This window comes from Megascapheus bottae, chromosome 13 (genome assembly GCF_031878675.1).
Source record: "Megascapheus bottae isolate mThoBot1 chromosome 13, mThoBot2.hap1, whole genome shotgun sequence".
Taxonomy (NCBI): Eukaryota; Metazoa; Chordata; class Mammalia; order Rodentia; family Geomyidae; genus Megascapheus; species Megascapheus bottae.
In genome coordinates, this window is record NC_143521.1 from 59,521,953 (window position 1) to 59,549,160 (window position 27,208).

General features: G+C 58.0%; 1 protein-coding gene across 1 annotated transcript; it reads left to right on the forward strand.

Moving 5' to 3' along the window:
• The first annotated feature begins 80 nt into the window (after positions 1-80).
• On the forward strand, positions 81-27,208 carry Zfyve28 (zinc finger FYVE-type containing 28). Its single transcript, XM_090343918.1, has 12 exons — positions 81-218; positions 2,153-2,355; positions 3,145-3,234; positions 4,342-4,431; positions 9,458-9,559; positions 13,837-15,111; positions 23,404-23,558; positions 24,045-24,161; positions 25,195-25,299; positions 25,852-25,955; positions 26,207-26,466; positions 27,050-27,208. The coding sequence occupies exons 1-11, from the start codon at positions 111-113 to the stop codon at positions 26,336-26,338; spliced, it is 2,481 nt and encodes an 826-aa protein (XP_090200044.1). The 5' UTR covers positions 81-110; the 3' UTR covers positions 26,339-26,466; positions 27,050-27,208.

Below are 27,208 nucleotides of genomic sequence, written 5' to 3' on the forward strand. Positions count from 1 at the left end.
GACGGCTTCTGGATCCCGGAGCAGCCACCTGCACGGTGCAGTGCTGCGTGGCGTGGCACACTCGCTCCTCTCTGTTTCAGGACAACGTGCTAAGCATCATTAACCAGATCATGGAAGAGTGCATCCCCCAGCACCGTGCCCCCCGCGATTTCTGCGTCAAGTTCCCCGAGGAGATCCGGCACGACAACCTGGCCGGCCAGCTGTGGTTTGGTGCTGAGGTAGAGCGGCTATCTGGTTTTCCGGGTGTTAACTTGAATGACCTTGTCCAGTCATGGCCACTGCAGGGCCCTGAGGGAAGCCGCCCCAGGGCTGCCAAGGCAGATACCGGTTCCCATTTAGTTCCTTTTTTTCTTTTTCCAGTCCTGGAACTTGAGCTCAGGGCCTGAGCACTGTCCTTGACCTTTCTCAAGGCTAGCGCGCTACCACTTGAACCACAGCACCACTTCTAGCTTTTTTTTTTTTTTAATGTATGTGGTACTAAGAAATTGAACCCAGGACTTTGGGCATGCCAGGCAAGAACTTTACCATTAGGCCGAACTCTCAGTCCCCCACTTGTTTTTTGCTGTTGTTAGTGGTGGTTATGGGTCTTGAACTCAGCCTGGGCACTGTCCCTGAGCTCTTCAGCTCAAGGCCACCACCCTACCACTGGGCCTGGGTGCTGTCCCTGAGCTCTTCAGCTCAAGGCCACCACCTTACCACTGAGCCTGGACTCTGTCCCTGAGCTCTTCAGCTCAAGGCTGCTGCCCTACCCTTGAGCCACAGCCCCACTTCCAGTTTTCTAGTGGTTAGTTGAAGGTAAGAGTCTCCTGTTCTTTAGTGCCCAGGCTGGCTTTGAACTTCGATCCTCAGATCTCAGCCTCCTGAGTAGTGAGGATTATAAGCGTGAGCCACCACACCCAGCCCCACTTGGTTTTTAATGAGATTCACAGGACTCCAGACACCCAGGACCCCCCAGCAAAAGCATTCAATAGTGTATTAGTAATGATTCAGTCTCCCACAGAGGCAGGAAGGGGTCTTGACTTTTGTATCAAAGTAGTCCATCAGATGTTTATATTTATTTCCCATTGAGGAAATGGGGGCATCAAGAAGAAAATGGCTGCCCAGTGGGGTGCAGGACCAGTGTCCCCACAGCCCACATGCGTCCTTCACCCTCACTGCTGGGCACCCAGGCACCTCTCATTGGCTATGCCCAGCAGACCTTGAAGTCCCTGGGGTCTGACTGCAGCCTGTTGTCTGACACCCCTCTCTGCTGTTACATCATCTATGAAGCCCCCTCAGCCTGTGCCTCACTCATCCTTCCGTCCTCTCCATCTCAGACCCCTCATTCCTCGGGACCACTGGCCAGGCAATCCTCCAGAGCTTCTGTGGTTGTGGTGGCCGGAAGGCACTGTGCCCACTTCCAGCCTGAGCGAGCAGCCCCGCACAGGGCCCCTCTGCAGAAGTCCTGCCACTGCCCTGTTGGGCACGTATTCCTCTCGGCCTTCCAGGTGTGGTCCTGGCTCCCCCAGCTCCATGTTCAACACGGGGTTGGCTGCAAGCTGGAGCTGGGACCTCTTGCTGTGCCACTCATTGGTCATTGTAGATGGCTGGTGAAGACCAAGAAGGCCCCCTGGGGGTGGCCAGGATGCAGAGTCAATTCTGGAGGCCCAGGCAGATGTGGAGGTTGTGTGATCGGGGGCTCCTGACTGGCCAGGAGCCTGGCACTCTCTGGGTTCCAGGACAGTGGGGTTCCTCCAGCCCTGAGGGGCTGCACGGGGTACCTGGGGTCCCCTTAGAGGTCGTTGTGTTTGGGGTCCCTCAGCCCTGATACGTCACTCTGGGGCACGGCCCTGAGTGTGCCTTCTGAGAAGTCCCGGCCCCCACCACAGCGCACCTGTGTGCTGGACTGGGGTGGCAGGAGCTGGGGACGCTGTGCGAAGGCCCCTCCTCAGCCCCCCGGCCCTGCCTGCCTCCCGGGCCACGTGGAGGCCATGCCCATCTCAGTAAGAGACACCTGCCATGGTGGTGGTGTTGCTCTGAAGTGAACGGAAGCCTCCGGAGAGAGGGCCAGTTAGGAGCAGGCGCCTAGTCCTGGTCCAGACAGCACACAGGAGCTCAGGTCCCCGCACTTCAGACTGGGTGGCCCCACGCCTGTGCTCTGCCTCCTCCACAGTGCCTGGCCGCTGGCTCCATCATCATGAACCGAGAGCTGGAGAGCCTGGCCATGCGGCCCCTGGCCAAGGAACTGACCCGCAGCCTGGAGGACGTGCGCGGCGCCCTCCGAGACCAGGCCCTGCGCGACCTCAGCACCTACCCCGAGAAGATGCGGGAGGCCCTGAGGCACTTTGACCTCCTGTTCGCAGAGTTTGAGCTCAGGTGACACAGGCCTTCACCCTCCCTGTCTGGAGGGCCAGCAGGTGGGGGCTGGCGTTCCGACCAGGAAGCGGAGGTTGGGGAGTAGGGTGCTGTTTGTGGGGTCCACACATGGAGGCGAGTGGGGAGGTGACGGGAGGATCTCTGGGGGAGACGCCTGCGTGAGAGGACGAGGGCCACGGGCACACCCAGACACACCGCGGGAGACGGTCGCCGTGACCTGCGTGGGCGAGAGGCAAAACCCACGCCCCACGGTCACAGTAATACAGACCGTGAACGTGACGAGTGGAGCTCTGCAAGGAGATTGCTCGGGTTGAGGCTTCTCCCCAGAATCCAGAGTGCAGACCATTGTGTTACTTCCTTCTCTCATTGCTTGATTTTCTAAGTAAGCGTCCATAGCAAGAAAAAGTCAGCCAGGGTTCTTGTGGGGCGGAGGGGAGGGCCTTCGCCATCCACTGCCCCTGGGCGGCCCCGTGACTGCTGCCAGCGCGCTGAGAGGCCTGTGGCCTGCCCCTGTCCCAGTGGGCATGTGGCTGGCCATGCTCCCATGCCCCCTTGCCTGCCAGAGCCAGTGTAAAGAGGTCATGTGAGGGACAGTAGTGGTTTCTGGGTGGCCAGGGCTGGCGTGGTGTGGACCGTGGGCCCCTCAGGGCTGCCCTGGCAGGTGCTGATGAGAAGTGTCACTAGAGCTGGGAGCTGTACGTCCAGGGCAGCATGGAGGGTCAGGCGTCTGAGGTGGTAGCTGGCAGGAGGCCCCGGGCGAGCCCAGCTGACCTGCCATGCTGTCTGCAGCTACGTCTCGGCCATGGTACCTGTGAAGTCTCCCAGGGAGTACTACGTCCAGCAGGAGGTCATCGTGCTGTTCTGCGAGACCGTGGAGAGGTGAGGGCAGCTGCTCCCCTTCCCCACCTAGCCTTCCTGTGGTGCAGCCCCAGGCTCCAGGTCTAGAGGGTGGATGGTACTGCGGGATTGGGATGCAGCGCAGCACAGAAGGCTGGCTTTGATGCCTTCATCCAGAGCTCTGTCCTCTCTTCTCCTCTCCCTCCCTCCTCCCTCCTCCTCTCCCTCCCTCCTCCCTCCTCCTCTTCTTCCCTTCCCTCCTCTCCACGCTCCTCCTCTCCCTCCTCCCCTGGCACGGGGCCTGCAGGGGGCCCTTGCTGTCCTCAGGCCATGGTGCAGTCATCTGAACTCCGATTTTTCCATTTGGACCTTAGAGCCAAGATTTTTCCTGGAGTTTTTCTCCTAATTTGTAATAGTGCTGTTAGCACTAAGTGATATAAAATGCACTAAATCACACCATCAGTTTGTGTGTGTGTGTGTGTGTGTGTGTGTGTGTGTGTGTGTGTGTTTTGCCAGTTGTGGGGCTTGAGCTCAGGACCTGAGCACTGTCCTTGGACTTTCTCAAGGCTAGAGCTCTACCACTTGAGCCTCAGCACCACTTCCAGCTTTTTTCTATGTATGTGGTACGGAGGAATCAAACCCGGGTCTTTGTTCATGTTAGGCAAGCACTCTACCACTAGGCCAAACTCCCGGCCCCATAAGTTCGTATTTTTAAAAAAGACTGTTTTTGTGAGAGCTGTTTCAGGTTGCCAGAAAACAAGGTGACAGAAAATACCTGTTATTTTGAGGTCCTGACGACAGCTGTGCCTGCCCACACGTGGCCGGGAGCGGGGTGGGCTGGCTCCTCGGGAAGCATCACATTGCTTGGGGACATTTTTGTCCCATGTTTATTCTTGGCACCAGAGTTATTTCATTTTCCTAGTTCAGCAGAGCAAGAACTGTTCTGTTGGACATCACAACAGAAACTCCCTGACACAAAATGTGTTTTCTGGGCTGAAGGAAGCTGGAGAAGGTGCTGCATCCCCTCTGCCTTCACTCGGAGTGGGGCTGCTGTGGTGGAGCGTGGACCGGCCCAGGCCCAGCCTGCTTTCTCCCCAGAGCTCTGGGACTGGCGGTGGACGCCCCTCTCTCTCTGTGTCCCTTGGCCAGGGCCCTGGACTTGGGGTACCTGACACAGGACATGATCGACGACTACGAGCCGGCCCTCATGTTCACCATTCCCAGGCTGGCCATCGTGTGGTGAGTGCCCTCTCCCGGCTGGCCGGGAGCAGAATCCTGGCGGCCACCCCTGCTGATGCTGCCAAGGCTTCCTATTAATTATGGCCCCAGCGCCGTCCCCCGGGCTGTCCCCTGCGCTGTCCCCTTGGCAGGTGAGCAGCCAGGGGTCCTGTGCACTTCCTGCTTCAGTGATGAGGAGAGTGCCTTGCCACTGGCCCCGGGGGGACAGCAGCTGCCTGCACAGCACAGGTGCAGCCCCAGGGAGGTGGGCCATGCTCCACAGAGGTCCCCAGGGACCAGAGTGACGCAGGGCCAGGTGTTCCCCAGGTTTCTGCCGCAGGACCACAGTGGTTTGCTTGTGTACTTCCCCTGCCAGCAGAGCCTGCTGGGCAGAAGAGCAGGTGGATGGCAGTCAGAAGGCAGACAGGGTGCCTGGGGAGCCCGGCCTTCCTGGTGGGGTGGGCTGGACCAGCGAGAGCCAGCTCTTGGGGTGGCACTCAGGGCCTTGCCACCCAAGGTGTGGATTTGCACCGAGAACATGGAGGCAGGTGCTCTGTGTCGGGGCTGAAGGTCGAGCCCGTGTTTGGCTGTCCATCCACACTCGACTCCAGAGACGCCCCAGGAGCCCAGAGCACATACACGGGGGACATGGGGCATGGAGTGGAAACGGGGTGCTGCTGGAGAGTCAGGGCGGGGCCACAGCTCTCCTTGAGCCCAGCGTGAATCCTGCATCACCGGGGCAGGCTGTGTGCACTCAGCCTCAGGCTCCTCACTGTCTGGCCCTGGAGGCTTTTCCAGAAGGTCATCTGACACCTGAGAGCCAGCACTTTATTACTTTTGTTTTCTTTTTGAAATTGGAGTTTATATCCCAGGCTGGCCTTGAACTCATGGTCCTTCTGCCTCAGCCTCTGGATTGGTGATGGGAGGCAGGTATTCCCATACCCAGTGGGGTGCAGCTTGAAGCCCCATCATCACTTGAATTTCCCATCACCCGAGGGGTGGTGGCTGGTCAGGACACAGTGGGGTGGAGTGACATGCTCCTGGAGAGGAGGGGGGTCTCGCCTGGTCACCCAGGGCCCCATTGGAGGAGGGGCTCTGCCCAGCCACACACACAGTCCCTTCCAGGGGCCTGGCACATTCTCCGCCCAGCCTCGATTTGGTGAAGATGATGAGCTTGTTAGGTGTTCACACACAAAGCAGCAAGGTGCCTTGGGCCAAGGGTCCTCAGCTCCTCCTCCGACCCAGCCCAGCAGGAGAGAACGTGTCTCCTTCATTCCAGGGGACCCTGTTATGTTCTGGAAGGCACACCTTCCAGAAACACAGACACACACACACAGACACACACACACACACACACACACACACACACACACACACACACACACGGGGCGCTGGCCAGAGCCCTCCTGAGGGCTTGTGTGCACCCCAGGCCCCCTGCACGGCCTGCAGCCTGCCTGCCACACAGGGCAGAAGCCTCCCGGAAGCGCCTGAAGCTCTCTTGGGCCGCACATCCACTTAAAGTAAGTGGAGGCCTTCGACAGCCCACCCACCTTTCAAGGCTCCACACTGGAGTCTCTGCCTGGGTCCCATTACCATCTGCGCCTGAGTACTTGACCCTTCTTCCTGCCCAGGTTGTTGGTACTGTGTGCTCAGTGTCCGCCCTGCTGGCACTGGTCAGCGGATCCACAGCCAAGCTGGGTTGTTGTGAGCAGGGGTGGGGGGTTCCCCGGGGATCCCCAGGAGGCCCTCAGCTCTGGGCTCAGATTAGAGGGAAAGCCTGGGAAGTTGCCCAGGGAGCCCCAGGAAATGAAGGGCTGTGCTCACAGGGAGCGGGCAGGGCCCAGAGCCCAGGGGAAGCAGGCGGTGCCTGACCCACTGACAGAGCTCCCTGGATCAGGTTTATGCAGCAAGGCTGTGTCCCTGAGGAATGGGGCCCAAAGTCAGCTTTGGGGCGGTCTTTCGCTCACTGTTGTCGCAGGGCTGGCAGACTAGCGCTCTGTCTTCATCGCTACAGAGCCATTCGGGCCAGACTCACCGGGCAGCAGCCACTCAGCTCGAGGCCTCCGGCCTGTAGATCCAGTGAGCATGAGTACCACTGTGTCTCTGGACTCCACTTGGGGAGACCCAGCCACCCCTGAAGGGGGAAACCAGCTCTGGAGACACTGAGCCTTCCTGTGGCCCAGCCAGGCTGGGACAAACTAGTTGTTTTTTTTTTTGTTTGTTTTTGTTTTTGTTTTTTCTTTTTATTAAGCTCATTAACATTGATTTTTTACATCGTATTTCAAATGTCATGTTTTAACAAACAAGTATTCAGGAAGGGAATCTCTATATGCAATCACTGGCACTTAGAACATAATTAAAATTAGGCTAAGGGTTTGTATGTCATAGATACATATTAATCTCTATAATAAAACATTATGTCTATAGAGTCATAAATTTTTATGTCTAAAACTAGTTTTAAGGGATTTATTTTAGGACTGTTCTTTTTACTATTATTATTTTCATTATCATAAAGGTGATGTACAGAGGGGTTACTTGTGAGGAAAAGAATACATTTCTTTTTTGGTAATACAGTTCCTTTAAATGAATAAAGAAGCACTTGGAATGTGGCTTAGTAGTAGAATGCTTGCCTAGCATACATGAAGCCCTGGATTTGAATCTGCAGTACCACATAAACAGAAAGAAAAAGCCGTAAGTGGCACTGTGGCTCAAGTGGTAGAACATTGGCCTTGAGCACATAGAGACTTACAGAGCCCAGAACCTGAGTTTAAGCCCCAGGACTAGAAGGAAAAAAAGAAGGAAGAAAGGAAGAAAGAGGGGTAGGGAGTTTGGCCTAGTGGTTAAAGTGCTTGCCTAGCATGCATGAAGACCTGGGTTCGATTCCTCGGTACCACATACATAGAAAAAAGCCAGAAGTGATGCTTAGGCTCAAGTGGTAGAGCTCTAGCCTTGAGAAAGTCCAAGGACAGTGCTCAGGCCCTGAGCTCAAGGCCAGGACTGGCAAAAAAAAAAAAAAGAAAGAAAGAAAGAAAAGAGAAACTGAAATCGTGACCCAGTGACTGACTAGCATGGATCTGGCCAAGGACGAGCTCAGCGAGGTCTGAAGGAGGAAATAATCCAAAGAGCATCTGAGGATAAGTGGGTAACAAATTACACGTGCACACAGTCAGATGTGATTTCTCCAGAAGACAAACAGAACACTGACACATCACAGTGAGGATGACCTTGACCTTGACCCTAAGTGAAAGAACAGTTGCAGGTCACACAGTTTACATGAGATGTCCCGCATGGGCTTGATGGCATGCGTGTAGAGGGGGCGAGAGAGAAGGGAGATGGTATTTGAAGGGTGCTCTTCCAGGGTGATGAAAGGAGAGGATTACACAGTATTATGTATTTACCTGTAGTACCACACTTTAAAGATTCCCACCCAGCCTCTTCCAGCTGGGTTCCTATGTAGGCTGTACCCCAGTATGCATGGCCTCGGGGCCCCAGGCATGCACGGCCTCGCCCCCCCCCCCCCCGGCATGCACGGCCTTGTGGCCTCGGGGCCGCGCCATGTCCCACACTTGGAACCCAAGACCAGCCCGCCTTGCCCTTGTTCAGGGGAGCACAGGCAGCTAGTCTGCCTTGTGCCTTCCCTGCTCCTGGGAGTGGCAGTGCCTCCCTGGCTCGCTGAGCAGAGCGCATGCCTGGCTCAGAGTAAGCACGTGTGGCGTGAATGCTCCAGTGTGTGGAAGCTGAATCACCGCCAGGCCCTCGGCACAGCAGAGGACACACCTGTGGGGCTTCTCGCTACCAAAGATGGGGTGGCCTGGCAGCTCAGTGGTTGACACGCCGAGTCACACCAATTAGTGGGCTCTCCTGAGATCCCAGGTGATCCTAGCACAGGACAGCAGCCTTCTTCTACTCTTACAGAGCTGCTGGCATTACCTCTACCCTGACCGTATCCTGCAGGCTGACTCCGAGCACAGTGGGCAGGGAGCAGTACCCAGTCAGCTGCGGTGAGAAGGGATTGCCAAGTTGAGGAGTTGGCCTGTCCTCCCTCAGCTTCCTGACAGGACTGTGGGCCACATCTCAACACCCGCTCCCTACAGCCAACACAGGCGCTCTGGCAGCCTGGCAGCTTCTCTGCCTCTTCCCACTCTGACCCCAGGCTGCCTGATTTACCTACAGATGTTAAGACCCTGTTCTGAACATTTGCACCTGAATTATGTTCATTAGACCACAATTATCCGCTGTCCTGCAATCCCCTGCTCCCCGCTCACAGCCTGGGGCTTCTGCAGGCAGACCAGCAAGGGCTCTCCTTATAGCTGAATGAATCTAGGTGTCCAGTTCAAAAAATACAAAAACAGGGACAAATGGGCTTCACAGAGCCCCTGAGACATGCCGAGACACAGTCGTCGGGTTCCTAGAGGCCCTCAGGAAGCCGGGGGAAGGGTCACGTGGTGAGGCTCCAGGAGAGCTGGGCCAGCGTGGGGGGATGGTCCGGGCGATTCTCTAGGCACTTGGGCAAGGCAGGCCTTCAGTAGGCCTTGAGCTGGACAGCATGTCCCCTCCTGGAGAGGGACCAGTTCTCTCCTGTCTGGGCAGTGCTGAAGTGTCAGGCAGGGCACCGGTAGCGAGGCTGCCATCTCCACTTCCCTCCTATCCATGAGCGTGGCGAAGAGCCTTGGTGCCCAGCTCCACCCTGAGGGCTGGCAGGTGGCACGCAGGGCCTGAGTTCTCCGGCGTGGGTCAGGGCGTGAGATGGTTTCAGGCCTCATTCCCATGAGCCTTCACAGCTCCGTCTTCATTGTCAGGGGAAGAGCTTAGTAACAAGTCTCCATGCTATCCTTGATTACAGCACTGATACATGCAGACATCGTCCAGGATTGTCTTATGAGTGCCCCTCATCTGCTCCAAGAGGTGACAAAGCCTGGGTGATGCTTCTCCTTGCTTTTTCCCTAAATTTACTAGATTCAGTGGGACTCTGGGTGTCACTTGAAGATGGGTTCTGGGCTCAGGGCCACAGGGCCACACCGCCCTGACTTACGTGTCTGAAATGCAGCGGCCTCGTGGTCTATGCAGATGGACCCCTGAACCTGGACCGCAAGGTGGAGGATATGTCTGAGCTGTTCCGGCCCTTCCACACCCTGCTGAGGAAGATAAGGTGAGGCCTGGGTGGTGGGGTGGGGAGGGGGAGGGGCTGAGGCCAGGTGTCGGGGAGGGGGAGAGAGGGCAGGGTGGGGGGAGGGCAGGGAGGGGAGGGGGAGAGAGGGCAGGGGGGGAGAGGGCAGGGAGGAGAGGAGCTGAGCTCAGGTAGGCAGGGAGGGGGGGAGACGGGAGGGTGTGGGGGTAGAGAGGCCAGATGGAGAGGGGCTTGGCCCCTCCAGTGTGGCAGCACTCCTTGTGGGCTGGCCGTGACCCCAGGCAGATTCACCTTGTGTTTGCTTGCACTCCCCTTGGTTTTCAGGAAGGGAAAGCATGGCTCTTCCTTAGGGTGGGTGCACTGAACAGCCAAGTCTGCCCTTTACTCACCAACTGCCCCAGTCCCAGGGTCTTTATGATTTGTGAGAGTCCTGCAGATTTGTGAGAGTTTGTGCAGCCACACAGCCTTCTGTCATGCTGTGGCCTCGCTGCGCTGGCAGAGCCCAGGGGTGGCCACCCTCCAGAGGCTGATGGCCACTTGGCCTCTGGGCGCCTCCTGGTCTTGTGGCCTTGGACCCATGGCCCTGGTCTCTGCAGAAGCCCCTGCCCGGGGTGGGGGGCCATGCGGGCAGTGGAGCAATGGTGACCCCACAGGGCTTGCAGCACCATCCGTGGGTCCACTCCAACATCTTGTGGCCTGCTTAGAGTGGCGGCAGCACAGGATGGCCTCCAAAGTAGCCAGCGAGAGCCAGAGCTCATGGAGTACACTGAGCATGAAGTCCAGCCCTGGATAGCGCCGGAGGTGCTGTGATCCCAGTCAGAAACGACCAGCTGGGCTGTGGGCCGTGCCCATGGGGCCTGGAGTCCTGGGGCCTCGATTCCAAGGGAAGGCCCAGGAACACTTTACCTCACCACACCTACCGTGGCAGGTCCAGGAACCTGCCACCGCTGTGCCTGCTGCCCCTGCCACCACGGCCACAGCACCTACTGCGGTCTGTGTTTATGGAGCTTACACACTGCAGCCTTCAGGATTACGTGCCACCCTGGAGAGAAAAATGGAGGGAGATTGCTAAAAGAGTGCTGAAAAATGAACTTGGAGTCCGGGAGAATGGCCTTAGTGGTACAGTGTTTGCTTGGCATGCACAAAGACCCGGGTTTGATTCCTCGGTACCACAGACATGAAAAAATCAGAAGTGGTGCTGTGGCTCAAGTGGTAGAGCGCTAGCCTTGAGAAAGCTCAAGGACAGTGCTCAGGCCCTGAGCTCAAGCCCTGAATTGGAAAAAAAAATAATTATAATGAACTTGGAGTCCAACAGAAGGCAGGTGGTGAACAAGATGTGGCTTTGTGAGTTGATGTCTTCATAAGCACCCAAGCAGAAGCCATGGCCAGCCATCCGCATGTCTTCTTAAAAAAGTTGAACACTGAACACTGCTTCGGGACACTTGGCCTCAGGTTGGAACGTGCCAGTTTTCCAGCCTCAACAACTAGAAAAGGCTGGACGGTTTTGAAAATTTTTGTTTGTAAAAAGCACTGAGCTGTACACATGAGGACTGGCCAAGCTAAAATCAAGAGGAGGTAGAATGCCATCCCACGGGCTTCTATCCCCTGAGCATTTGTTGGTCCCAGGCTCAGGTCTCTGCCAAAGAAGCCCCCCGCCCCGCCCCCCGCCCCGGGATGGGGAGAAGGGAGCAGGTTCAAGGGTCAGTGCATACCCAGGGAAACGAGGACTTTGGGTATTGTCCTGCACATCTGTCCAATTTCTCCTCTACAGCTGTTCTGATATGTGTGGGAAAGAGAAGCCATAACCTCCCCTGGGGACATTTGCCAGATTTCAAAGCACATGAAGTGGGGCATAGAGGCTGAGCTGCACCGCTGAAGGGCCGGTGAGTCTCTGGCAGACTCTGATGTCTCTTCTGGGTGGAGAGACCCACCAGGCTCAGAGCCCAGGCCTTGAGTTCAAGCCCCAGGACCACCCAAGAAACAAAGCATTGAAATGTATTTTTTAAAATAACATTCTAAGCCGGGCGCAGTGGCAAGAAGATGACTATGAACAACTTGATATCAATAAATTTGACAGTCTGATTGAAAAGGACAAACCACACCAAAAAAAAAAAAGTAATCGAGGCTACCAGAAGAACAGAAAATCCTGTGGTCCAATATATATTAAGAAAGTATAATCTGGGGCCAGGAGTGTAGCCTAGTGGTAGAGTGCTTGCCTGGGATGCACGAAGACCAGGGTTCGAATCCTTGGTACCACATACATAGAAAAAGCCAGAAATGGTGCTGTGGCTCAAGTGGCTAGCCTTGAGCAGAAAGTGGCCAAAGACCCTGAGTTCGAACCCCAGAACTGGCCAAAAAAAGTGTAACTATTGCTTAAAATTCTTCCCACAAGTAAGATATTAACAGAACAGAGACTGTAGACCAACATGCATTCAGCTTCCTGTGGTGGTGTAGGCACTGTAGAGTGGAGGGGAGTGGTGGTGATTTCCTAACAGGTGGACTGGGCCAGCAGGCATCCCCGTGAGAACCAAGCCTCCCAAAGGTCTCTGGGGCTTCTTGTTTGATGGTACTGGGTACTGGATTTGAGGCCTCATGTTTTCCAGGAAGGCAGTCTATCCCTTGAGCTATCCCTAGTCCTTTTCCTCCCCCCGCTTCTGACCCCCACTTTAGGTCCCCTACTTCTGCCTGGTCTGGTCTTGGACTCTGATCATCCCTCGTCTTGCCTCCTGAGTAATTGGCAGAGGCCAGGCCCAGCCTCTCTCGGCTACCCAGTGCCCAGTGCCTGACGTGTGCCAGTTGCTTGGATATATTTGTTGCATAAAATGATAAAATATCATTGGGTACCAGTGGCTCACGCCTGTCATCCTAGCTACTCAGGAGGCTGAGATCTGAGGATCAAGGTTCAAAGCCAGTCAGGGCATGAAAGTCCAAGTCTGTGAGACTCTTTATCTCCAGGTAACCAGCAAAAAAACTGAAGTGGCGCTGTAGCTCAACTAGCCTGGAGCGGAAGAGCTCAGAGACAGCGCCTAGACCCAGCGCTCAAGCCCCACGACTGCCAAAGAAAAAGATAAAATCTACATTTAGACCAGTGCTTTTTACTTTCTAAATAGCTTAGCCAGATGCAGTGGCTTATACCTAAAATTCCAGCTACTCAGAAGATATTGAGAAGACCATGGTTTAAGGTCCACTGGGCAAAAGTTAAAGATAGGCTAGCTGTGGTAGTGTATCCCTCTCATCCCAACAAATGGACCTGGGGCAGGACTTCCAGACTGTATCTCAAAACAAAACAAAACTCAAGCCCACAGGGCTGGGGGATGTGGCATAAGTGGGAGAACACCTGCTTATCAAACCCCAGTGCTGTGGGGAAAAAATAAGATTTCATTAACACAAGCAACATATTACTAAAGATTTTTCCTGTTCCAACAAGTGACTGGAATGTCAGTTTTAAAAGAAGAAAATGAAACAGAACTCCCTACAACCCAGCCATCATCTCTCCAGAACATCACAAGTCAGGACAGGTAAAGACACCTGCACATCCACGTTCACTGCTGCACTGGTACAGAAGCCACGTTGTGGAAACATCCCAGATGCCTCACACCAGATGAGTGGATCAAGAAAATGTATAGATACACCATGGAATGTGCCTCCTCTAGCAGAAAGAATACTGTCATGTTTAGGGAAATGTAGAGACCTAGAACAAATCACGTCAAGTGAGGTAAGCTAGGCTCAGACAGGCTTGACAGCACATTCTTGGGTTTTGTTTTTACATACGTGGAAGTTAGATCTTAAAACTCCTTTATACAACCGCTTAATACAAATAAAAATAATGCAAAGAAGCCGGGCGCAGTGGCTCACGCCTGTTTATCCCATCTACTCAGGAGGCTGAGATCTAAGGATCCAGGTTCAAAGCCAGCCTGGGCACTAAAGTCCGTGATACTCATCTCCAATGAATCACCAGAAAACCAGAAGTGGTGCTGTGGCTTCAGGGTGGGCCAGTAGCCTTGAGCTGAGGAGCTCAGGGACAGCACCCAGGCCTAGAGTTCAAGTCCCACAACAGAATAATAATAATGATAATACTGAAAGGGATCGGGAGGCCGAGGAGGAAGGAGAAAGTCTTCAAATGGCCATGCCCTGGCCCTGTGTCCAGGAGGAACCAGGAGAGGCTGCCATGGTGAATGCACACTGAGGGTCCAGGGCGAGTGCTTTCTGCTGCAGCCGACGGCAGGGTGGCAACCACTCTAGACCAAGGAGGCACGTGCAGCCTTGGGGACGCTCATGTGTCTTTGTGTTGACCGCAGGGACCTGCTTCAGGCGCTGACCGAGGAGGAGCTGCACCGGCTAGAGCGGAGCCTCTGCATCTCCCAGGATGTGGAGCTCCCGATGCAGGCTGACGCCCAGGCACCCGCCGCCCTGCCACCCACCTTCCCGACGCCCCTGCCCCACGAAGAGCTGCTCTCAGCCAAGGCCAAAGACCCGGAGGGGGAGCTGGCCTGCTCCATGCAGTACGACGACCAGGAGCTGGAGGAGCTCAGCCGGATGGTCCACAGGGCTGGGGACGAGATGTCTTCTCTGCTGTCGCCGCCCAGTGCCTGCCAGTCCCCTGCACGCAGGCTGGGGGCAGAGGGCAGCCCCTGCAGGGAGGGGTCTCCTGGCAGAGCGCCGCTGCGGGCAGGCAGCTTTGAGGAGGAGAGGGTGTTCTTCATGGATGACCTGGAGGGGGCAGAGGGCCCCGCCAGGCCCGAGGTCCCCAGTGGCCCATTGGAGTGGGCAGACGACCCCTCAGCCGCTGCCCAGGAGAGCTCGCAAAGCAGCGATGATGACGGGACGGGGGTCGGAGCCCCTGCAGTGGAAAAGGCGGAGGACTGGAGCAACAACAATAATGAGGAGCAGGGCGAGGAGCGGCTGGCCAGCCTGGCGGGCTCCACCTCCTGCAGCTGCCTGGACTCCCAGCTCTCCCTGGACACCCGGGCCGCCGAGATCATCGCCCACCGCACGGGAGGCATGAAGCTCTCCGCCACGGTCATCTTCCACCCCAAATCGTCAAGCTCCCTGGCCACGGCACCCCAGGAGACCCCTGCCCACGCCGCTTCCCCGCTGGAGCCCCGGGGCGAGGGGACAGGGGACAGCTCCCACACGCTGGGCCCTGCAGCCACCAGCTGCCTCCTCCATTCCTGCGTGTGCTGCCGCAGCTGCCAGGACAGCAGGGAGGATCCAGTGGAGCCCCTGCAGGGCCTCCTGGACGCCGCTCACTCCACAACCGACCTGGCCAAGGCCTGCCACAAGGGTCCTGAGAGACAGGGTGAGACCCTGCCAGCCCCCAAGTCCTCCCCGCCTGCAGAAGATGCCTCTGACCGGCAGGAGCCCAAAGGCCCTGCCATCACCAAGTGCCTGGCACACACCTCAGGGCCTCAGAGGGACACAGCCAGCGGGTGGAGAGGAGAGGACCAGGTGGCCAGCCAGCAGAAGGAGCCCGAGGCCAAAGAGCAGAGCCGTGGGGAACCATCCACCGGTGAGGGGCAGAGTCCCGGAGGAGACCCCGCCCCGGCGCTCCCTCCCCACCCACCAGGCTGCAGGTAAGGACCTTGGCCCTGGGTCCGTGGAGCTGGCTGCATCTCTGGGCACCGGGTGAGACCTGCTGAGATTTCTTGCCGTAGGCAAGTGCTGGGCTCTGCCCAGGTATGTGGCCAGTGTGACTGGGGAGGTGGGCTGGCCCTGGAGGCGTCCACCACACAGGAAGTCAAACAGCCAAGGAATGACCCCCCCACTCTGTCCCCCAGTGCTCCCTGGAGGCAGGACGTGGAGGTGGCAGGGCAGGGCCTAGGGCCTGCAGGATCCTACACCGCATGCCTCTCTAGGCCAAGGCTGTCTCCTTCCTCGAACCCAGCAGCCCATCAGCAACATCCTGGGCCTGCTTCGTCTTTAACCTCTAGTCTAGCCAGCGTGTCTTTGGGATGTGACCTCTTCCCTGGGCCTTGCCCTCGAGGGCTCAGCTGGGTTAGGCAGAAGACAGGCTTAGCCTGGAGCTGAAAGTGGACTCTCCAGGCTGAGCTTGGGCAGCAGGAGGGGCCCAGTAGGCCTGGGAGGAGGAGGGGGCCTCGGGGGCTCGGGGCAGATGACTCCTTTCTGGGTTTCCTCCCCAGGCATCCCTGGTCAGTGTCCTCTCTCAGTGCAGGAGGAGCCCTTCAGAGCCCTCAGGTCTCTGCTGCCTGGTCAGGCTGGGCTTCAGCTCCTGGCATCAACTGTAGCCACTTGTGTAGCAACCACACAGCTGTACCACCCCCGACCCACCCCGCCCCGCCCTGCCCCGCCCTTGGCGGCGCCTGCGCTCTGCCTCAGAGGGTCTGCTGCCGCTGGATGTGGCGAATGGATCCGTGGGAGATGTGACCTTTTGCGTCCTGCTCCTGCTTTGCAGTGCAGTCAGGGCCTTCCACTCCATGGCCGAGGACTACTCTCTTGTTTGTGGTGCTGTGGTGGAGTCTGGGTGCAGGGTTTTGTGTGGACTTGTGGATCATATGCAGACTTTGTGTTTAAACTGCTGAGGAAGCTGCCAAAAAGCTTTGCAAGATGGCGCCGTTCTGTGTGCCATCAACTGGCCACAGACAAGGGTTTTGTTTCTCGGCACCCACCACCAGGGGTGGCCGTCCAGATAATCCATGGGGGTGTACAGTCAGCTGGTTGCTTTGGTCACTCCAAATTGTTCCTCCCTCTGAGCTTCTGCCACAGTTTTATTCCCAGCAGGTTAACTGCGTGAGATATGTAGAGACTGCTGTTCATATTTAATCCAACTTTATATAAAATATTGGCATGGTTTCCAGCCAAATCTACAAAAGAAGATATACCCAGAGAAGTCTGTCTGAGGGGATTTTATTTTCTCCCGCTACTAAGGGGAACAGGCTTCAAAGTGTGTACTGTTCATTTTCCATACTTATTTTTGGTATTCCTGCATTTGCTTAGTAGGTGCTCTGTCTCTGAGCCACGCCACCAGCCTCTTTTGTTGCTTTGTCATATTTTGTTGCCACTTGAGCTGGCATGGACCACGGTCTGTGTGCGTGTGTGTGTGCGCGTGTGTGTGCGTGTGTGCATGTGCTTCCTGTCATAGCTGAGACAACAGGCTGAGCCATCTCACCAGACTTTGTTGTAGAGATTTGATTTCACAAGCTTCTTGCTCACGTTAGTCTCAACCCATAGCCCATAGACCTCGTGACCCCCGTCCCCTCAGTGGGTGCTTGACAGGCATGAGCCACCATGCCTGGCCATTCTTCCATTCTCAGGAGTCTAAGCAAAGACAAGTGGACGCGTGGCTCCACACATTCCCACTGGAGAAGCAGGGCGCCTCCTGCCCCAGCCCCCCCGCCCCGAGCCCTGCACCTTCCGGAGGTCTCCTCACTTTCACTACAGCCAAACAGAGCCAGGGCGGCAAGGCCATGCGCCTGCCAGCCCATGCTGGTGGTGGCTGTGGTCACAGTCCTGCTGAGGGGACCCCTGTCCAGGGGCCATGCAGGCCTCACCCTGTCAGTTGGGACAAAACTTCTCAAAGGCTGCTGCAGGCCTGTGTGCAGTTGGTGGGTGAGTGAGGCCCTTTTCTGTACGATTGACATGTACCACCACAGTTTTGGACAGGTGATGGGTTTGGGACCTGGACCTGCTTGTTTTGTCCAGGTGACAGCCAGAGGACATCAACCCCATCTGGAAGCTTCTCTACTGACACCATTCTTTTTTCCCCCGCCTAGTTCTGGGGCTTGAGCTCAGGGCCTGAGCACTGTCCTTGACCTTTCTCAAGGCTAGAGCTCTACCACTGGAGCCTCAGCACCACTTCTGGCTTTTTCTGTGTATGTGGTACTGAGGAATCGAACCCAGGGCTTCATACACGTGAGGCAAGCACTCCACACTAGGCCACGCTCCTGGCCCCCCACACGACTCTTCACTACTCTACCACTAGGCCACACTACTCCAGGCCCTGTCCAGCTCAGCACTGACGCCTCAGCCCAGCCCAGCCCAGATCAGGAAAGGCAGCTCACGAGGCGCCCGTCTTCTGGGAAGCCTTCCCGGGAGTGTGGTGGAGGGGCTGTGAGGCGGGGCTGGCTGCAGGTCCTGGGAGCGAGGATCGCCGTGCATTTTGTGCAGGACCTTGGACAGCACCTTGGAGCCTGGCACTGAGCTGGAGGGAGCAGAACCAGCCTAGTGCTGTGGAGGGAACATAGCCCTGCAGGGGGGGCGCCTGCCAGGGGCCTCCTCTGCTCCCAGCTTCCTGTGTGCCCAGAACGTTGTTCCACAGAGCCAGGCTCTGTGCCCAACAAGGAACCTGACAGGTGGGCCCCTCTCCTGCCCTCTGAGGCAAAGGTGTGTGTCATCAGACAGATGGACAGGCGGGCTGCACGCCACAGGAAGTGCGCTGACACAGCCGTGGGAGGCCTGGCTGGTGTCAGAGGTGGGAGGTGCTCTTGTGGTCCTCTCTGACAACCATGTGGCCGTTGCCCATTTTTCTTCCCGCTGGAGACCAAGAGGCCTAGCCGAGCCTGGGGTGCTGCTTTCCAGCACCATGTCCTGGCCCTGTGGTGTGTGGCATCAGGGGCTCAGGTAAACCGTGCTTTGGTCCCCGAGTGCTTCAAATGAGGGAAGTGCAGGGAGCTATGACAGGGACCTGTCTCAAGTCAGAGGCTCCCTGGAGACCTGGTCAGAGGATGGGAATGTGGTTCTGTTCAGGTAGAACAGCTGAGGCGGCCCTGCCAGGGAACTGACTAACCCAGGGGGGCACTGGCCAGGCTGCCCTTGTCAGGGGTACTGACCCAAGAGGGGACTGGCCATGCTGCCCTTGTCAGGGGACTGACCCAGGGAGGGACTAGCCAGGCTGCCCTTGTCAGGGGACTGACCCAGGGAGGGACTAGCCAGGCTGCCCTCGTCAGGGGACTGACCCAGGGGGGACTGGCCAGGCTGCCCTCATCAGGGGACTGACCCAGGGAGGGACTGGCCAGGCTGCCCTCGTCAGGGGACTGACCCAGGGGGGACTGGCCATGCTGCCCTTGTCAGGGGACTGACCCAGGGAGGGACTAGCCAGGCTGCCCTCGTCAGGGGACTGACCCAGGGGGGACTGGCCAGGCTGCCCTTGTTGGGCAGGCCCTGAGGCGGAAGACCGGCCCTCTGTCCTTTAGCGCTTTGCTTTCTGCTGGCCTCTTTCCTGCCTTGGCAGTGAAAGGTGGACCTTTTTGGGGAAACACGTTTTTTTCGAAGCTTGTTTTGTCTAGCCTCATCTTCCTGATCTAGAACATCCCATGCTTGAGAGAATGACCTCTATCAACTCCATGTCAGAAGGAGCTCTGCCAAGCCTGTCGTCTGCCCTTCCCCTGGATGTGCTGAAAAGTGACTGTGTAGGAAAGGTGGCTGCTTCCTCCCTGCTAATGATGAGTACCACACTGGTTCTGAGAAACTTCAGGAAACAAAGAACTGAAGAGCAGAATTTAAAAATCTTCCCCGTCGGGCCAGGGGTTTGGTGTAGTGGTAGAGTGCTTGCCTAGCATGCACAAAGACCCGGGTTCGATTCCTTAGTACCCCACATACATAGCAAAAAGCTGGAAGTGGTGCTGAGGCTCAAGTGGTAGAGCTCTAGCCTTGAGAAAGTCCAAGGACAGTGCTCTTCCCCGTCGTAGGAGCAGTTTTTAGCGGTTCATTGAAAATGATGGTAGAACATTTTCCCACAAGGTTCTTTGAAGGCAGTTTTCCTTGAATATTGTTCAATCATAAGGACTCTGGAGGAGTTATCCTCTCCTCCATTCCTGTGCTAAATTACCCTTGTGGGCAGGTTTCCTGGGGATTCTTTAGGATTGACCACAGAAGGCCGGTGTCTTACCCCTGTCATCCCGCTACTCGGGAGGTGGAGACTGGAGAGGCTCCTGCTGGGAAGCCAGCCCGGCAGGAAAGTCCAGGAGCTCTTATCTCCAATGAACCACCCAAAAGCCAAAGCGGAGCTGTGGTTCAAGTGGTAGAGTGCCGATCTCCAGCAAAAAAAGCAGGATAACACCCAGGCCCTGAGTTCAAACCCTGGAATTAACACACAGAAAAGTAACCAACCATTGTTTAGAATCATCACGAGGAGGGCAGAGCTTTCCAGAAGAGCCCTCCTTTCACCGCCCCCCCTACACACCCAGGAACTCACACCCTCACCTCCCCCAGGAGCTCACACCCTCACCACCCCTGCACACCCAGGAGCTCACACCCTCACCACCCCTTGCACACCTGGAGCTCACACCCTCACCAACTCCTGCACACCAAGAGTTCACACCCTCACCATCCCCTGCACACCAAGAGTTCATACCCTCACCACCCCCTGCACACCTGGAGCTCACACCCTCACCACCCCCTGCACACCAAGAGTTCATACCCTCACCACCCCCTGCACACCAAGAGCTCACACCCTCACCACCCCCTGCACACCTGGAGCTCACACCCTCACCACCCCCTGCACACCTGGAGCTCACACCCTCACCAACTCCTGCACACCAGGAGTTCACACCCTCACCACCCCCTGCACACCTGGAGCTCACACCCTCACCACCCCCTGCACACCTGGAGCTCACACCCTCACCACCCCCTGCACACCTGGAGCTCACACCCTCACCACCCCCTGCACACCAAGAGTTCACACCCTCACCATCCCCTGCACACCAAGAGTTCACACCCTCACCACCCCCTGCACACCTGGAGCTCACACCCTCACCACCCCCTGCACACCAAGAGTTCATACCCTCACCACCCCCTGCACACCAAGAGCTCACACCCTCACCACCCCCTGCACACCTGGAGCTCACACCCTCACCACCCCCTGCACACCTGGAGCTCACACCCTCACCACCCCCTGCACACCTGGAGCTCACACCCTCACCACCCCCTGCACACCTGGAGCTCACACCCTCACCAACTCCTGCACACCAGGAGTTCACACCCTCACCACCCCCTGCACACCTGGAGCTCACACCCTCACCACCCCCCTGCACACTCAGAACTCATACCCTCACCACCCCCTGCACACTCAGGAGCTCACACCCTCACCACCCCCTGCACACCTGGAGCTCACACCCTCACCACCCCTGCACACCTGGAGCTCACACCCTCACCACCCCCTGCACACCTGGAGCTCACACCCTCACCACCCCCTGCACACCTGGAGCTCACACCCTCACCACCCCTGCACACCTGGAGCTCACACCCTCACCACCCCCTGCACACTCAGGAGCTCGCACCCTCACCACCCCCTGCACACCAAGAGTTCACACCCTCACCACCGCGTCTACTCCCGGACCTCACACCCTCACCACCCCTGCACACCCAGGAGCTCACACCCTCACCACCCCTTGCACACCTGGAGCTCACACCCTCACCAACTCCTGCACACCAAGAGTTCACACCCTCACCATCCCCTGCACACCTGGAGCTCACACCCTCACCACCCCCTGCACACCTGGAGCTCACACCCTCACCACCCCCTGCACACCAAGAGCTCACACCCTCACCACCCCCTGCTGTCGAGTCCCTGTTTGCCATGCTTGTGGGTGAGGCTGTCAGTGAGGCTGGAGATGATTCCATGGAAGCTGACACCCTGGATAGTGAAGGCGCCTCTCTCCCTCTCTCCCTCCTTCCCTCCCTCCCTCCTTCCCTTCCTCCCTCCCTCCCTCCCTTACTTCCTTCTTCAGCTCGCCTGTCCCAGGGCCAGTGTGAGGCCTTGCCTCTGTGAACAGGCGGCCCAGGTGTGTGGCAGGGGCCTGTAATCACCTCTGGGGCCCCTCAGAAGATTGGGTTCCGTGACCTTGCATGCCAGGCTTTCATCACCACCCTCATCTGCCACATCTTTCTCTGTGTTCTAGGGAACGTCCATTGCTTTTGGTCAGAGCAGCGTGAGCTCCATTAAAGGAAGGAACCCACGGGGCTCCAGGGCTTCTCTGGGCCACATGTCTCCTGTGGGGTCCTGAAGAGGGCTTTGTGTCCTGTCTTTGTGCTCTGGATGGCTCTGCACCTCCAGGGAGAGTGTATCCCAGTGCAGTCCTGTGTGCCCTCCACTGTGTCTGGGGTCCCACGTGGGTCACTCCACCCACAGCCCCAGCAGTGGGTGGTCGGATCCCTTGACTCCACCCATAGCTTGCAGGCTTGGGCTCCTTTCCAGCTTTCTTCTGGAACAGCCTCAAGGACTGAGCCAGGTCCGTGGGTCTGAGGCAGTTCCCTGCAGGTGCACCCGCACAGGCCCCATCCATGAGCTGGTGGCGGTCTCCTGGGCTGCAGAAGCAGGGTCAAGTCCAGTATTCCTGAGATGGCACCAGATCACTCTTTCCAAAGAGGCTGTAATCCTAGCTACTCAGGAGACTGACATGTGAGGATCAAGGTTCAAAGCCAGCCCAGGCACAAAAGGACCTGAGGCTCTTATCTCCAATTATCCCCTAGAAAATGGGAAGTGGGGCTTGGCTCAAGGATAGGGTGGTAGCCTGGAGCTAAAGAGCTCAGGGACAGCACCCAGGCTCAGGGGTAGCCTGGAGCTGAAGAGCTCAGGGACAGCGCTCAGGAAGAGTTCAAGCCCCATGACCCACAAAAAGAGAAAAAGGAAAAAATAAATGAAAAAGAAGATGTCACTGGGCACTGGTGGCTCACGCCTGTAATCCTAGTTACTCAGGAGGCTGAGATCTAAGGATCACAGTTCAAAGCCAGCCTGGGCACCCAAAACTCCATGAGACTCTTATCTCCTATTGACCACCAGAAGTGGCATTGTGGCTCAAGGGTAGGGCGGTCGCCTTGAGCTGAAGGGCCAGGCCCAGAGTTCAAGTTCCACAACTGACCAAAAAAAAAAAAGAAGAAAGAGAAAAAATGTCAAGGATAAAAATGCAAGGCAGGTTTTAAGAAAGTGGGATAAAAACTAGACAGGAAGTAGCGCATACGTGATCTTTGTGTTGGTGGACCGGCTGGGCGAGGCGCAGCCGCAAAGGCCCCTTGCACAGTTGCAGTAACTTCTGAAGAACTACTGGGTAGGACTAGAATTCCACGGCGAGGGAGCTGCAGGCGGAAGAGAGGGCCCAACGACTGTGGCTGCTGTCATCGGGAGAGCCCACATCAACAGAGAGTGCCCTCCCGCTGTCTGGAGCCCAGTAGTCCACGCTGGTAGGACCATTCTCCAGAGACCGGGGGTGGGGGGATCCTCCCTTGCCCTCCAGCTCTGGGGGCTCTTCAGGGCCCCTTGTGTCCAGGACTGTGGCCACGGCACTCTGGTCTCTGGTTCCGTAGTCCTGTGACTCCCTCCTCCCCTCTGTGCCCCCGTCTCTGCTTCTCTGTCTTCTAAGAACACTGGTGAGTGGATTTGAGGAGTGCAGAATAATATGATCCCTTGCTGTGGGCACAGCTGTGAACACCCCTTCTCAGTGCAGTCACACCCACCCAGGCTGCTTGCAACCCCCACAGGGGGGCATTAAGCCCCCACGGAAGGCGTGGAGACCCCCAGGGAGGGCGGCCGACTCTCACAGAGGGCATGGCTGCTGAGTTCCACAAGAGGAAGGAAGTATCGGATGCTGGATAAGGACACAAAGGGCGTGGCCTGAGCTCCTGAGTCAGACCCAGGAGGTTCTGCACTGGAAAGGTCCAGAGGGCTTACCTCCTGTCATGGTGGTCCCAGGCCCCGATGAGGACAGGCGCCGGTGGGTGTGAGTGCAGCCAGGCCAGCTGGCTCTTCGGTGGGACACCTGAATCGCCCTGATGACACCTTTCCCCACACTGGTGCCGTTCTGAAGCCCTGGCTTGGGGGCCATTGTGAGGAGGTTTTGTCTTGTCTTGCTGACCTTTGGGCTCCAGCAGCCCCTAGCTCTGCCCCCACCCATCTTGCGTCCCCTTCTCTGCAGCGGCTCTGCCACTGGCTTCTGCTCCTCCTTGGACAAGACGGGGCCGGAGGCCGCCCCAGCTGTGCCTGTCACCCCCACGGCCACCAGAGAGAAGATCCGGGCCAGGTTCCACGGCAGCCACGACCTGATCCACCGCCTGTTTGTCTGCATTTCAGGTGTGAGGTCTGGGCAGGGGTGGCCGGCCTCACGGGCCGGGCCTCGTCTCGGGCCAGGCCTCGCCTGGCAGAGCGGTGGGCAGGTCAGACTCAGTGGCTCCTCTCCCCTGTGGTGCTGCAGACAGAGTATTCCCTCTGTCCCCTCTTCAGGAAGGGCTGATCTGCCTTCTAGGTATGCAGGCAAGGGAGGAGGTCCCGGGCCCAGTGTGATGTGGGGACACTGAGCGGCTGTGCTCCTGGACACCCAGGCTGCCCTCAGAGCTGGGGAAGGCTAAGAGTCCCTTGCTGAGCAGCCAGGATGGCTCCGGGACAGCGCTGTGAGGTGGGGATGAGCTGTGGCAGTGACTGGCGTGGAGGGGCCGTGCAGGAAGCCCACGTCCCTTCCTCCACGGCTCCTGGGTTGGTTCGTGCTGAGCTCTGGGGGGCCCTGCCTGGCCCATGGCACTGGCCTCCCACTGCCTTCCCGCCCTTCCTTCTGCCCCTCAGGTGTGGCTGACCAGCTGCAGACCAACTATGCTAGTGACCTGAGAAGTATTCTCAAAACACTCTTTGAGGTCATGGCCACCAAGCCCGAGACAGATGACAAGGAAAAGCTAAAGAAGGGTGAGTGGCCTCCTAGGACAGGCTCCCAGGCCTGTGCCCGCTGCTGTCCACCCCTCCCAGCCAGGGGCACAGGTGGTGCCCAAGCCAACCCAGGACTGGCAAGACCAAGAGTGCCAGGTTGTCCACTGGGGACTGCTCAGAGAAGTGGCCTCCTCGCCACACCGCTAGTGGGTAAACCCGACTAGGTCCCCACAGCACGTCAGCAGGCGGCCTGGGCTTTTACTGCAGACGGACGCCGGGAGACCCACCTTCCCTCGTAAAAACCAGACCAGATGCAGCCCAGTGCCACCTCTGGCCCTCTGTCAGCACATTCCCAGGCCAGACAGAGGTGAGGGGGCCTGTGGGCCCACCCACCACGGGAGAGGGGCAGTTGTCCACTCAGGCTGTGAGCTGCGTCTTTGTCTGCACACATTCAGCACGTGGAAGGGCCCACATGTGTGTCCACACCATCGCAGAGGTGCACAATTCCACGCATGAGCGTGCCTCGTACACACGCTATGGCAGGGAAGAAGGTGTCTACTGTGGACTGGTCAGGCACAGGGAGTTTGGCCCTCTGGCCTCTAGGATCCTAGTGGGAAGAGTTCTGGACCCCTGCTCCCTGCAGCCTGGGTGAGCTAAGACACGGCTCAGGGGTTTCTGCTCACGGGGTGTCTGGGTACACAGGATAGTCAGCCGAGCAGGACAGGTCCAGGAGGAGCCTGTGCACTGACCAGTTCTGCCACCTGACAGGGCACCTAGGCGGAGCTGTCACCTGGAACTCACAAATCAGGAACTCCCATCATGAGTACCAGCTCTGCCAGGACTGGGAGGCCGGCTCTGACCACGCACAGGGCGGCCGTCCTGGGTGGGACGCTCTCAGGGAAGGGGCTGCAGGCAGCGCAGGGCCCCGCCGTGGGGGGGAGGGGCTGCACACACATCTCCGCCTCCCAGGGAGACTCCAGCACCCTGTGGGGAGCACCTGGGTGGGAGCACCAGTGATGGTGGAGGGCGTTGACCCCACGGTCCCCACACTCCACGGCCCCTTCTCTTCCAGTCACCCAGAGCCTGAGGAACGCCGCCTTGGAGGACTGTGCGCTGTGCCAAAAACCCCTGTCGTCCTCAGAGCTTGCAGCCAAGACCCGGGACGGGGACTTCGAAGGTGGGTGGGGCCGCAGGGCCATCGGTGCCATCCCAGGGGGCAGGCTCTGCCTGCACTCTGCCCCAGCCCTGGGCACACAGCCCTGTGCTGCCTCGTGAACAGACCGTGTGTGGGACATCTCATCACGGCTGACGCAGACCAAAGCGTGTCAGGTGGTGTCAGGTGAAGGACTGGCCGTGGCTGCAGGTGTCTGGCCTGGCCAACCCCGGAGACGCTGGAGCTTCACCTGCACCAAAGGAGAAGCCTCGCATGGCTGGCGGAGGACACTGGGACACTAACTGGGGGTGGTGTGGTCCCAGGGGCTTTCCTCATGGGAGGCTTGGGGCCCTAGGAGCCTTTCTCGTGGGAACTCTGGGGTCCCCAGCAGCCTCTTGTGGCCAGGAGGGGCTGCGGACCGCCTGGTCTAATGGTGTGAGATTGGGGGACCTGGAGCTGGCTGGAGACCAGACAGCCTAGCTGGCAGGAAGTTGGGTCTGTTTGGGGCAGGGCAGGGTAAGAGGCCTGCCCACATGCCCATGATGACAGATGGGTTCCTGGCTCTGGTGTTGACAGACCCCCCTGAGTGGGTGCCCGACGAGGCCTGTGGCTTCTGCACGGCATGCAAGGCGCCCTTCTCCGTCATCCGCAGGAAGCATCACTGCCGGAGCTGCGGGAAGGTGGGTGTGGTGTGGTGGCCGCCCGCATCTTGCCCCAGACCCCGCGGGGCCTGCCAGGGGCACTGATGTCCCGGGAGGCAGGCAGGGCCTGCGGGCTCCTCCTGCAGATGTCCCCCTCCCAGCCTTCTGCACCCGGACGGGCCCAGGGCGTCCTGCAGGTCCCAGCGCCACCGCATGCTCTGCCTGGCTGATGGGCAGACCCCAGGGCTCAGGGGGCCCCTGCTCCGTGCCAGCGTCCCTTTGCCTTCCAGATCTTCTGCTCCCGCTGCTCATCACACTCAGCCCCGCTGCCACGCTACGGGCAGGTGAAGCCAGTCCGTGTGTGCACACACTGCTACATGTTCCACGTCACACCCTTCTACAGTGACAAGGCAGGCGTGTGACACAGCCCGAGACCCCAGCCCATCCAGGAAGGAGAGGCTTCTCCTGGCCCTGCGTCCTGGACCCCAGACAGGCCGTGCTGTCGCCATCACTGCAGCCCTGCTCAGGTGCCCAGCCTGCGGGTCTCCAGGTCTGCACAGGGGCAGCAGGTCTGCTTTACCCGGTGGAGGCTGCCTCCGGGCTGGGACACCCCGTGGGGCGGGCGGCGCTCTTCTGCCCACCCATCCGAGGCCAGCACTGGCTGTGCCCAGAGGCGGGACCTGGCCACTCGGCGCGGCAGGAACGAGAGGGCTCCTGGGCCTGCCCCGCACCTCATTCCCCATTCACCACCCGCCTTAGGAACCTGCTAAGTGACACATATCCCATTTCGTCCTGGAGGGGCATGTGGGGTGCCAAGCCAGCGGCCCCCAAGTCAGGCGGACAGGCCTCTGGCCGAGGCACACGACCCAGTGTTGACAGAGCAGATGCCAGCCAGGCTCCACCCCCCAGGCAGAGGGTTTCCAGGTCCCTGGGCCTGGGCTCACACAGCACCCACCTGACGACACCACCCTCTTCCCCCGGCGTCCCTCAGACCCCAGAGCAGCTGGGCCCAGGCTGAGACAGCCACTTGGCCCCAGCATGCCATCTCCTCAGGCTTCAATCTCAGGCTTCACATTGCAATGACGATGGCAGTTTTGTTTTTAGAGATGACACACCTACTGCTTCTTTTATAGACGGACGCTAAGGATCGCTCAGCAGTGGACTGCACATGCGCACAGTGGCTTCTCTGGGGGGAGAGTGTGTAACAGAGGGAATCTTATGTATGGAGATTATTTTTATTTTCTAAACGCTATAATTGGAGACCATTTCCATAAATCTATTTAAGGATTGCA

What these genes read in the sequence shown, in the direction of transcription:
- Zfyve28 (XM_090343918.1), top strand. Translation starts at nt 111, where the DNA reads ATGGAAGAGTGCATCCCCCAGCACCGTGCCCCCCGCGATTTCTGCGTC. An exon ending in TTCGCAGAGTTTGAGCTCAG is followed by an intron (nt 2,356 to 3,144) that starts GTGACACAGGCC and finishes TGCTGTCTGCAG; the next exon opens with CTACGTCTCGGCCATGGTAC. An exon ending in CCTGTTTGTCTGCATTTCAG is followed by an intron (nt 23,559 to 24,044) that starts GTGTGAGGTCTG and finishes TCTGCCCCTCAG; the next exon opens with GTGTGGCTGACCAGCTGCAG.